This window comes from Thunnus thynnus, chromosome 21 (assembly GCF_963924715.1).
Source record: "Thunnus thynnus chromosome 21, fThuThy2.1, whole genome shotgun sequence".
In the NCBI taxonomy this organism is placed as follows: domain Eukaryota; kingdom Metazoa; phylum Chordata; class Actinopteri; order Scombriformes; family Scombridae; genus Thunnus; species Thunnus thynnus.
The window spans coordinates 20,155,967-20,168,313 of NC_089537.1; the positions used below are offsets into that span (position 1 = coordinate 20,155,967).

Sequence of the window (12,347 nt, forward strand, 5' to 3'; positions counted from 1 at the left end):
TTGAAGACTTGATCAATTTCTCTTCTGGGAAGTGTTTGGCAGACATGAAAGAAGCAGAATCAGAGCCTTTGGTCATGAGATGCATAGTTGTACAGTACACATACCTGCAGCTGAATATCTAAGGCTGCTATAGAGTCACAATACAGGACAGCCTGTGTGTTTATGTGTACACATTGCATCTTTCCTGCATTACTGTAGTACTACACGTTATATTTTGTTTGTTAAATCTGTACAAAGTGTGTAAAAAGGAAAATTTGGTTTACAGGGGGTTATGTACTGGGCTACTTGTTGGCACTGCCCCCAGCCAAGAAATAGTCCCACACATAACCCCCTGTAAAACCATAATTAGTCATTTTTACACCTTGGTATTTGGTATGGATTAAACTAACAAAATATAATGTGTTAATTAGTGAGTTTTAGAAGAGCTGGTAGGCAGATTTTGTTAGCTTAGGACAAAGCCAAGCTAGCTACTTCCCCCTGCTTCCAGTCTGTATGCTAAGCTAAGCTAACCAGCTGCTCGTCGTAGCTTCATATTTACCGTACAGCCATGAGAGTGGTATCAATCTTCTCATCTGACTCTCGGCAAGAAAGCGAATAAGTGTTATTAAGAATAAGACTTGTTCAACATTTCCCCAAATGTTGAACAATTCCTTTAAGCTCACCAACAGCAGGAGCAGACTATGGGTCAGATGCATGTACATGTACCATGTTAAAATCAAGCTGATCCTGATGTTAGATTCAGCACCAATTTCAGAGTTTCATGCAGACACATACAGTATCAGACCACAGAAGAAATGTCCTATCTCAACTGGGAAAATCTGAACTGTGAATGTGTGAAATTACATCAACCAAACAGAGTGAAGCTGTAAAACAAGCATGTGCATTCAACTGCAGAACAATCCCCTTTTTCTTGAGATCCAACAGTGTTGAGCGACCATTATTAATATTTCCTTTATCTACTGTTGCTCTCATTCTTCTTATCCCGAAACGATAAAGCCCTGCCACAGTTTCTGTTCACGCTGCGCTGGAATTGAACCGCAGGATGAGAGTGAAGGAAGGAGTCAGTCCATCGATGTGTTTGGCCCTCGGGGTTCAGGTGGAGCTGCTTTGGCTGTGTGCGATAAGAGAGGGCCCTGCGATCCCTAGGAATTTCCTCTAGGGGTGTTGCTTTTAAATAACCCTGGAAACACAATAGCCAGGGAGCTCATCAGACCCAATGAAAGGACAGAGGAGGAGATGAGAGGAGGCGAGGGGGGGGGGGGGGGATATGTACATCTGAATGCAAGCGGAGCTCTCTTTTCCTTTATTCCCCTCCTGCCTCTCCGTCTCCCTCTCCTTCCCCCCGCCTGTCTCTCTCTCTCGCTCTCCGTCCTAGCTCCCTTCTGATTGAATGACTGTCCGATAAGGGCTGTGATTACATTGATTTGGAGTAGGGCCATCTCTGCTGTCTGTCCATCTTCCTCCCTTCCCCTCTCCTTCCTTCACCTTCTACCCTTCAATAGACTGCAGCTACTCAAGGTACTGCAGGTGCGAAGATCTGACAGTTTGGGACGTTTGCACACACACAGTGAGAGCACAGTCATTGTGAAGCGTGTCAGAGGGGAGGGCAGAGCGTTTGCCGCCGCTTCTGTTTTGAGTAAAGAGGATATCTGGGGGTAAAGGGCATGTCTATAACATTTGTCAACATGGATAACCCATAATACTAAGAAATAATGTAAAGAACATTTTGCAGCATCAGTCTTGTGCTAGCAGGTGGGATAAATATGTGCTTTGCAAACCTTTCAAGCCATTAAACAAACGCTGTACTTTCTGTGGGGTTTAATTCCATTAAAGTGAATAACTTAATATCATAAGTAAGTATGAAGGATGAAGAAATGAATCATACCTGACTACATGTCTCCAAATATTAAGTGCAGCTTGTAATATCTATTTCATTTGATTCAAAAGAAACCAAAAACTCCATTCCAGACATGTCAAATGACTCCATTCAAAAAGCCACTGAACAAATCATGAGAAATGCTCGCTGAGGCTGTGGTCGGGGGAATTCAATGATAAATTCAGCCCGGTTATCACCACCAGAGGACAATTCAGTACAATTATCAATCTTGATGAGGATAGACCTTGCAAAATATTCATCCTCATGGCACCCAATTACCCGGAGCCTGCAAAGCAAAGAGCTCCTATGCCCTTCAAGAAGTGCACTTGAAACCTGACAAAAGTATGGTAGATATAGAGAATGTATCAGATTTAGATTTATCCAGTGTGTGCATTTGAGATGACATATATATATATATTTTTTTTTCTTTCTTTTTGCTTCTTCTTCTTAAGTGGTTTCCTTGTATGCGATTGTCACCGTTTGTTTGTTCTTATCAATGATCCCCAGCAACAAACTGTGTCCTACATCGCTGCACGTCTCCATCGCTCAGCCGCTGTGACTGGCCTAGATCTGAAGTGATGGCTGATGTAGTTTCTACAAGTTGGGTGTCATTCAGATCCTCTTCCAGCATTCATCTTCACTACAAACGAAAGCCTCAGGTCTCAGTGGAGCCCTGGAAGCAGACGTGCCAGACAACTTCTTAGTTGTTGCTTGTCTGGCTGGCACAATGTAACTGTAGAGAAGCAGCACGGGTACACGAGTTTGTTAAGCGTGCGTGGGTGTATGTGTGTGGGTGTGTGGGTGTTACATGTGGGATCTGTTGTGATTCATTCGGTTTGGAGCTGACATATTTCTTAAAAGGAATCACTGGAAATAAATGATGTATACATATGGTCTAGGATCTCTATATGGGATAGCCCCATCTAAAAACACTCATGCTTTTATTAAGCACAGAAACGTATGTCATTGTTTGGAGGCAGGGTGAGAACCGAAAGCACAGTCAATCATTTAGCTGTAGAAAATAAAAATTGGGGCAAAAAAAACAATAAACCCCCAAACTTTTGATCATTTGGAAGCAATAGAGGATCCAACTAGGTCAATCAATCAACCTGTGAGTTTCTGGTTTAGTGAGCTTAAACAGTTTTTACAGGCTATTGCTTGAGTATTTTCACTATGATTTAGAATAATCACATAATAAAAATCCCCATTTTTCTGCAATTTAAGAGATAAGAACATGAAAATGAATGTTTTCCTTGTAGATTATTCACTCTGACGCTCTGTAGTAATAGTATGCAACTAGCTTCATCAAATTAAGAAGACTGACCTTTAAAAAATGTTAGTAATTTTCATCATACTGGATCACAAATTTGAAAAATAAGGGATTAAATCAACTAATTACAGCTAATGTGACATGGCTGACTTATAAATGATTCAGCTAAGCAATCTCATCTACTATGCAGTTGTTTTTAGCTGTAAGCCATCTTAACCATCTATGAAATGGATGGAAAAAATATAACTCTCTGTGGTTCATATTTTATGCAAAACTGCTCTAACTACAAATGCCAAACATCACCTCTGAGATCATGCTAGAGTCCTACAATCACTCAAAGGTGCTGAATTACTATGAATCTAGCCATACAGCCAGTAGTCTGTTGTACTGTAGCAGGGACATTTGGATAATCTGAGTGTTTATATTATCATCACTTATCAGGGAAGCCGATGAGAATCCATTCATTTCAATAGAATCGCTGGGATCAGTAGATTTGCTCATGGAAGTAGGTAAATTTAACATTGGTGAACTTTCACAAACAAAGTCTTGCTTTTTCACTAATTGTAAACCATCTTGATGATACTGCCTTTGAGGAAACAGAGAGTGCAAAATTGACTATTTCACAAGGCGTGCAAAATACATTTTCCTCTACCACTTTCTGGTCTAAAGCTCCCAAAAGTGAATGTGCTCCTTCAATATCAGCACTAAATGTAATCAATCTACATCACGCTGAGACATGTCTGACTGTCTGTGTCGTAGTCGTACCGCTGAGCAGGGGCTGGTTGCGTCTGTATGTGGCAGGCAGCGGGCCCAGACGCTCCTGCCGCTGGTTCAGAACTCTGCCCAGATGGCCTGTGTGGCGCAGGCTGCCTACGGTCACGCTCTGCAGGTACACCGGCTCCACAAAGTGGCTCAGCAATGCCCCCTGCAGGCCCAGGATGTTCCATCTGAAGGGAAGGTGGAGATGGGAGAGAGCAGGGGGAAGAAGAGGAAGAAGTCCGGGGGGAGGAGAAGAGGAGATGAAGTAGGGAGAGGGAATAGGAGCAAGAAAGAAGGGAAAAAGACAGATAAAGAAGAGGCAGAATGGGATAAAGAGCGTTCATGAAGATGAGGGTGAAACAGAGAAAGGAGGAGGAGTGGTGTGGAGAGGAAGAAAGAGAGATAAAGACAGAGGGAAGGCAACAGTTGGAGGGAGGGAGGATATGGGGGAGGAGAGACAGGATGAGGCGAGAAAAAGGAGGCAAAAGGGAAGAGAGAGGCAGAGAGAGACCGATGTGAGAGCGTCAATGACAGGTAGAGACAATTTGATCATTATCTTGATGTGGGACGTGATGAATAACAGCCACTGGACTGACAACACACACACACACACACACAATGTGACAGACACATACTTTCCCTAGTTTATAGGCACAAACCATCACCAGCACCAGCAACAACAACACTGCCAAAGGTCAGTACATCAGCATTCATTACATGGAACAACACATTAGCTTGTGTGCATTCATCAGTGCCATTGAGGTTAATGCACTGCTCGGGGCTGCAGGCAAGCTTCCGTCGACTGCTCAGTGCGAGGGCGATCACCTCGGGCTTTGTGTAGGGAGATCCACGAGTGACACAGAATCACTGTGGGGCTAATCCTGCCAACCCCACTGATGCCTGATACTGTAGCCAGCTGGTCATGTGCCACCTACTGTTGGAATCTCCTCTATTTAACCAGCAGATGTTAATTTATGGATGGAAAATGATAATTACCGTGTTTATTATCATTCCTGCCCTTGATAAAGAGAGAGGAAGCCTGCTGTGTACCTGAGCTGTGCACTCTCCGGCACGTCAGACTAATGAACTTATGCGAGGCACAATCAGAGCCTCGACATTATGCTACTAATTTTTCCATCATTGTTCTTTTTGTTAATCAATGTCTCTTTATCATGGATGCAATTACAGTGGCTGCCTGTTTTTTTTTTTTGTTGTTTTTTTTCCCTCGTAGACTTAATAATCACTCATTATGGCTTCTTTCGCTTCCCCGGCAGTCAATTAACATCAACGGCTTTCAGGGAATCACTAAACGGGCTCACGAAGCAGCGGCCGCCCGCCTACGCTTTACCTGCAATCTGTCAGCAAGATCTGTCCTTCCCTCCCAAACAGAGAGGAGGAGCTTTGTTCACACACACACACACACACACACACACACACACACACACACACACACGTTTGTGCTGCTATCCTTGTTAGGACATTGCATTGATTTCCAGTCAGTGTGTAGAATTTAATGGCATCTAGCGGAACAAACTTGCAGAAATGGAATATAATATTCATAAGTATGATTTAATTAACATAGGGAGCGGGCACCGCCATGTTTCTACAGTAGCACAGAACGGACAAACCAAACGCTGGCTCTAGAGAGGGCCTTTCATAGTTTTTGCAAGTTTTGGGGGTGCTGTAGGTTCTCCTACATGCTTGAAAGGGAGGGGTGAGGGGAGTTGTATTCAGTTGGTTGCAACCTCACCGCAAGGTGCCACTAAATGTTACACACTGGTCCTTTAACTTAACCTCAATCCACATCTTACCCCTAACCTTAACCAGGACCTCAGAAATTACGCTTTGCCTCATTAGGACCGAGCTTTGGGCCCCCTGAAGACTACTGGTCCCAACAAGGTTGGTGTTTATACCGGAAAAGGTCCCAAAGAGGTAACAAAAACACACACACATACACACACACAACCAAAACAGAAATAGTTTAGCCTGAAATATTAATTTACCCCGAAAGCGACACCGTGAATCAGAAACATCTTCTAATCTCATGCAAGAAAAGACAGCCATCTGGCTTGGGTGTGTGAATTTAAAGAGAGGAGCAGAGAGAGACCTCTTCTCTCTCTGACTCTCTCTCTCTCTGTCTGTCTCTCTTCATCTATCCTTTCTTCCCTCCCCCGGTAAACGCCGACCATTAAAGTAATGTGTTCATCTGCATGAAATGGCGATGGAATGGAGAACATCATCGTTATATGAAAGCCATTTAGGCCCCTCAATTAAATCCAGCTGTCAACTTCCAATCAAATATTAGCACAGGAGCGTCATCCGGGCACCGACTCTGCCTGGCTTAAGAAAACAAAATGAATGATCATCAGGTGAAGCGATGATAGCAGTTATCAAAGATGTAAATGATTAGAGCAAAGATCCTAAAATCCCCTACGGTCAGAGCTGAACTAACCGTAATAAAGTGCAGGGACTGAAGGAAGTGGGGAAATAAAAAAGTAATGGGAGCTTGCAAAATGAGTGTGACAGAGGACAAAAAGAGTATCCAGGGGATCACTTTAAGATTGCAGTAGTGTGTGTGTATACGTGTGTGTGTGTGTGTGTGTTAAGTCTGCAGTCCTAAGCTCCTCTCAGTTCCACCCTCCACCCTGACCTTGATAAACTGGCCCTTGGTGACCCACTCACTTTAACGACGGCCACCGATCATTTACAGCGATATAAAAAATAAAAAAAAAACGGAAAGAGGAGGCTGTGGAGCAAAGAGAGCGCGTGTGCCGTCTGGCCTGGTGGGATGGAGGGAGGTGATGGTGGGAGGGAAGAAAAGCAGGTTGTCCCTTCTCTTCCTCCCCCGTCACTCTATTTTTTTGTAAAGTAATTGCTTTCACCCCCGTTGGTGACCTGGGTAGATTTAATCACACCATCTCCAGCCCTGGCCAACTGAATCAAATTGGTCAAATTAACAGCAGCTCCACAGGAGAATGGTTCACCTCTCTCTCTCTCTCTCTCTCTATGAGTGTGTGTGTGTGTGTGTGTGTTTGTGCCAATCCATTCACACACACACACACACAACAGTGGCTCAGCTGTGGTCCTGTATGGCTCAGTTGGCACAGTGCGGTGCTTACTAAGCTAAATTCATGGGTTCGGTTCCTGGTGAGGCCCAGTCATGGCACAAAAACTCAGACTATATTAGAAATTGATTTCAGAAAATGCAACATCAAGGGTGGAAGTGCTGTAACTAAGTACTTTCTGAGTCTTCTATTTTCAGATTTATTTTACTTTTTCATTAAAATGATTTACTTCATCATTTAAGCTGAAATACTGTACAAGTACTCAGTGTCAGTATGTTACTTGGCCTAATGTGATGTCATCCTTGTTACGCAAAGCAACACAACTGACTTAAAAAACAGCTCATTCATATCAGGTGTACTATGATTGTATTATTCATGTGAGAGCACATGCTGTGTAAGGTGTTATGTTGTTCTGCTCTCCTAAAATTGGCAAAAAAGTAATAAATAATGCACAAGAATTGTGAAACTAATGTATTAAAGGAGTACATTACTACAGAAATACATTTCGTCCAACTTGGGCTTGGAAATATTCACAGCATACTGTGTACATATGGTTTGTATTTCTAATTTAAAGATATTGTAGCTCACAATGGGTCAAAGTGCCTGCAGACGCAGATGCAATATGAAGAAGCAGCAAAAAGACTATATACTGAAAATAGTCTGTTATTTTATTCAAAGTTACATAATCATCAGGTATCATCTCTAATAGTCTGCCTAACCGTTTCAGATTTAGAACATACAGTTACACAAATGATTCCAGTAAGTGAATATCACTGTGTGTGTGTGTGTGTGTGTGTGTGTGTGTGTGTGTATGTCTCCCTCTGCCTGTAAAGATGCTCCAGTGTGTACACACCGATGCTTTTGCTCTTCACGCGTGAAGACGGTGTGAAAACGGAGGCGGAAGAGCAAAGCTGTCCTGATTTAGTGTTGCCATCTGTCCTGAGCTGGCTTGCCAACATGCATTTGATACACTGGCAATTTAAAAATATACACAGGCACCATTGTGTAAACTAGTAGTATTACCAGTAGTTTCCATCCATCTCTAAATATTATACTGCACTGGAAGAGTGGAATTATGTTGCTTGGTCATGCTGTCAAGCCTTCAGCACATTTTGGGGTTAACTAAAGAACTCCAGCTTAGAAACCTTGTCCTCACATTTCAGCAGGTACCTGGAATAAATAAATCAAAAGACCACAGTGGGTAAAGTGTTGTATGACTAATATGTTATCTGGTTGAGAGTCAGCCCTACAGATCTGGAGATTAAAACAATGATGTGATTAATACACTAATTCATTAGAACGGCATTAGCTGTTGAAGTCACATATGGGAAATCAATAGTCCCCACCTGTACTATAAAAGATTCCACATACAGCGTGGCTCATGGTAACACACACACACACACACACACACACACTCACACACACAGATGCTCCAGACAAACCTTTATGTGGCTCATAAAGCACATTTTAAAATGCTTTATTTAAACAGAGATCTTTCTCATAAGAAAGCTAATCTCCTAATAAGGTTAATCCTTCCACCAATCCTTTCTTTTCCTACACAGGCCAGAGACCTCCTGGGTGAAGGCATGGATGTGTTCATTACGTGGTTTGTTGGGTGTTTATATGAGGGTGTCTTGTGTCCACCTTACAACAAAATCCACGCAATAACAAACACAATGCTCAGCGGGGGCAGGATTGAAAAAAAATGAGAAAACTTTATTTACCGGTGTTGGTATCGGTACAGTAGGAACATGATGAACTCCTCCGACTGTTGTTTTTAATCTATCTATCTGAGATCAGAGTGGACCATCAAACAGTCCAAATGTAGAAATCACTTTTATAAGAGAGACATGGTCAATAAAGCAGCGTTACAAAAGTTTCACACAAACACAATTCTAAGTCCATTGTTTTGTTGTTTTTTTTTTGCTCCAGACAGCAATAGTCCAATATTAAACCTGCAGGACTACTCAATCTCAACAAAAGCCAGCAAGGACATCACTTTATCTGGCAAAAAAATAAAAACAGATTAGATTATCAGTTTCCACTCACCAAGAGAGACCAGCTCTCTCAGGTATAAATGTGCTTGCTGGATATTCAGTGTGGCATCAGAGCAGAAAGACACTTTTGTCTAATTCAGTTTTGAAGCCAACTGACAGGTAATAAAATCAATAAATGAAATGATGCAGAACAAAAGGCAGTTCTGATTTTGAAGAAAAAGGGTGCAAAAATAAGCTCTGACCTGGTGATCTTGTCGGTGCATGACATGGTGATGAGCTGCTCGCCCTGTAAAACACCATCCCAGGTCTGGACGGGCCCCCGAGACCGCACCGGCACCGTCCCCTCGCCTGACTCGATTTTGGTCCGCAGGTGGCTGCGGTGCTTCCTCATGAGGTGTCTGCTGCTGTGTACTGTGAACACAACACATACAACCACAGCCTCAGTTTCATCACTCTACATTATGTCAGTTCTCATTACACAGCTTTACTGGATACCCAGTTTAATCACCCAGTTAAGTCTTTTATTGCTAAATAAACACAAAGCTGTACAAATCTAATCATGTCAATCAGCAGTCAAGAAATCAGATTAATTTAGCAGATTTCTGATTATATTAACTCAGAATACATTACAACAGAAAGACATCAGCTAAACTAGGCTGGAAACAACATTTACCCAATATTGCTTTTAATATATTAGAAAAAATTCTCCATTGTATAGTACACATTAGCCCTTAAGTGTTTCATTCTCTACATAATTATGGATGTCCTCGGTTTCTATTTATTAGTGTTCATGTGTAACTAGCTGCATGTATTTAAAAAAGTTCAAAAGTTTATCCAACATTATGATGAGCAATAAAACATTATTGAGATATATTTGAACAAGGCGACAGGTGCAGTTTACAGTATTTAGACTAAATGCTCCTTCTGTCTGGCTAAATAATAATTCAGCAGGCAGCTGTAAATCCATTAATAATAGATTAATTTCCACTGAAAGACAAATATTACAATTCTTCTCAAAATGAACATTTAAACGAGGCTAATAGCTTCTTTTGATGGATTCAATTTATTATCTTGGAACTGTTGGCTGCCTAATAAAGTCCCCCTCCACTGTTTTCACAGTCGTCCACTGAAGGAAGAAGGTTTCTCTCTGCTCAGTTTAAGGTGTGTACCTAAGAGCATGATTTGTGACATCACAGCTAGTTTGGAGCCGGGGTTTGACTGGATTGAAGCTGGATATATGAGGTCTGGGGGGGCGGAGAGAAGCCATTCCCCTGCTAAGTACTGTGGATGCAGCCTATACATGTAGCATTGTATCACAAACCGACAGTACAACCCTCGTGTTGTTAACCATGATAGCAAGAGCACAGGCCCTGATCAGTTTAGGTCACTCTCATGTGGTTTCGTGTGGGTGTAAATAAAGGACAACATGACCTCTCAGGGCACTAATATTGTTACTTTAGGTAATGTATTCATAAATAGTCTTATTTGTGGCAGGAAACGAAACAGAATCTCCACACTCCACAGGAAAAAGGAAACATTCAAACACAGGCATGGGATGAATTACAGATTTTGTTTGTCCTGCTTTCTCTAAAATAACAATATGCATATCTCCTTAATATGGTGTCAAAGTGTCGTTAAGAACTGTTTTTGTTTTAAGAAGCTCTGGTTTCTTTAGGCTTAAAACCCTTCTCACTAGTCTCCTCCATTCCCTCTCTTCCTCCATGGCTGTTGCTTCAGCTCATATGACAGCAACTAAAAATTAAGCCCCGACTTCCAGCTAAGAAATGTTTAAGAACAGCCAGGAAAAGGTACTAAGTAATTTTGTAATCTCCGAGAGCGCACTGCAGAACATTTAAAAGGTTTAATGACCAAAAACGTCAAGTTCAAAGGCTTCTCTGATGACAGCTACGTCTTTTCTCCCTCTCTTTTTCCATCCTCCCCATGTGTTGCACTGTAGCATATACTCCGTTTTAGAGGGCCATTTCACTAACTTTGTCAGGCTTATCCATTATTAGGCAGCAGCTTCAGTCTGTAATGAAAGGAGGGGGGAAATATATACATTCTACTGATGGGAAATGCAGTCCAGATTACATTTCTCAACTCGTAGGCCACCAGAAAAAATGCTGGGCAAACCGTCTAAATGAATATACAATTTATTTTCAGTGGGTAAGCAATAAAATGTCATCTAGTCAGCACAGCGTGGTTGAAAGAGGCCAAAGACGGAATGTGACATGAAAAGGATGCCAGCTTTTTGACAGTGTCTGGAAGAAAAAAAAGTAGAGCAGAGGCCTTCAGAATATCTGCCAGAAAAAATGATCACTCTATAAACCTTAGAGACTGACTGAGAGAAAGTGTGACATAATGAAAATGAGGGTGAGTACATCAAATAGATATGTATTATGTGTGTATAAAAACAGCTTTTTTTATATAAATTTCCTATATAGAAAACAAAGGAAACAGAAAGGCCTGGTGTCTTACGGTCAGTGGTGATTTCGTAGGGCGAGTTGAGTCTCCCGTCCCCACACGGTGAGGTACTGATGTACATGTGGAAATGGATGTTGTCTCTTAACCTGTAGCTGCACTCCTTGTGCCGCACGAATATCGACTCCTCCCAGTCTTCTGGCCTTTTACTTTTGGTAGTGAAAAAGAGAAAAGGCAAAAAAAAAACCAAAAAAAAAAAAACAACAAGAACGAAGGAGACTGATGAGAAAGGTAGCGCCATTCATCACAGCATAGGAAATAGATTTCCACTTTTCTTTTGCAATGATGAAGTGAGGCAGAGACAGAGAGAGATGGACACTGGCTCTCTCTCCGACCACAACCCATTCTCCCGCTGTCAGACAGACGCCTGGATATTACTCAGGCTGTCCAAATATCTCAGGGGAAACAGGAGAGAGTGAGTTTAACCTGCTGGGGTACAGATTTAAATCATGTAAGTGCCATCATGAAGGTCAACTGCTGGGTGCAAATAATGGTTAATAAGCTCAACAAAATGAGAAATTTGTTAAGTGCTGTGAGGTTTGGATAATGGCACTGTAAATAAGTGATAATAGTTTGATAGCCTTTGTTAAGGTGTGTTCAGACAGGAAACAAGGTAAATTTTAGACGCAGCACAATTGCATAAAAAGTTAATGGAAAAACATGACAGGGTGCAAATAGATGAAAATTCGCTCTCAGTAGAGCATACAGATGTGAAAATGCGTGGCAACAAGTTGAAATTGTTTCACTTTGAGCGAAAAACTTGCGCTTATCCCAGGGATTTATAATAATAATAATAATAATAATAAACTTTATTTATGGCACTTTACAAGATTTTAAATGCATATAAGAAATGAATCTAACGTTACTTGTACAGATACAAGAGTAAAGACTGGAGGAAA

General features: G+C 41.7%; 1 protein-coding gene across 12 annotated transcripts in view; it reads right to left on the bottom strand.

Moving 5' to 3' along the window:
- Positions 1–12,347, bottom strand: part of adarb2 (adenosine deaminase RNA specific B2 (inactive)) — a 376,810-nt gene that overhangs the window by 8,188 nt on the left and 356,275 nt on the right. For 11 of the 12 annotated variants that reach the window (XM_067577592.1, XM_067577591.1, XM_067577590.1 and 8 more), the window contains 3 exons: positions 11,446–11,597; positions 9,210–9,378; positions 3,912–4,093 (listed from right to left, as the gene is read on the bottom strand). In XM_067577592.1, coding sequence (XP_067433693.1) covers positions 3,912–4,093; positions 9,210–9,378; positions 11,446–11,597 — 503 coding nt within the window. Of the gene's footprint in view, positions 1–1,803; positions 2,550–3,911; positions 4,094–9,209; positions 9,379–11,445; positions 11,598–12,347 lie in introns of those variants that run through there. The other variant, XM_067577599.1, reaches the window with a different exon arrangement.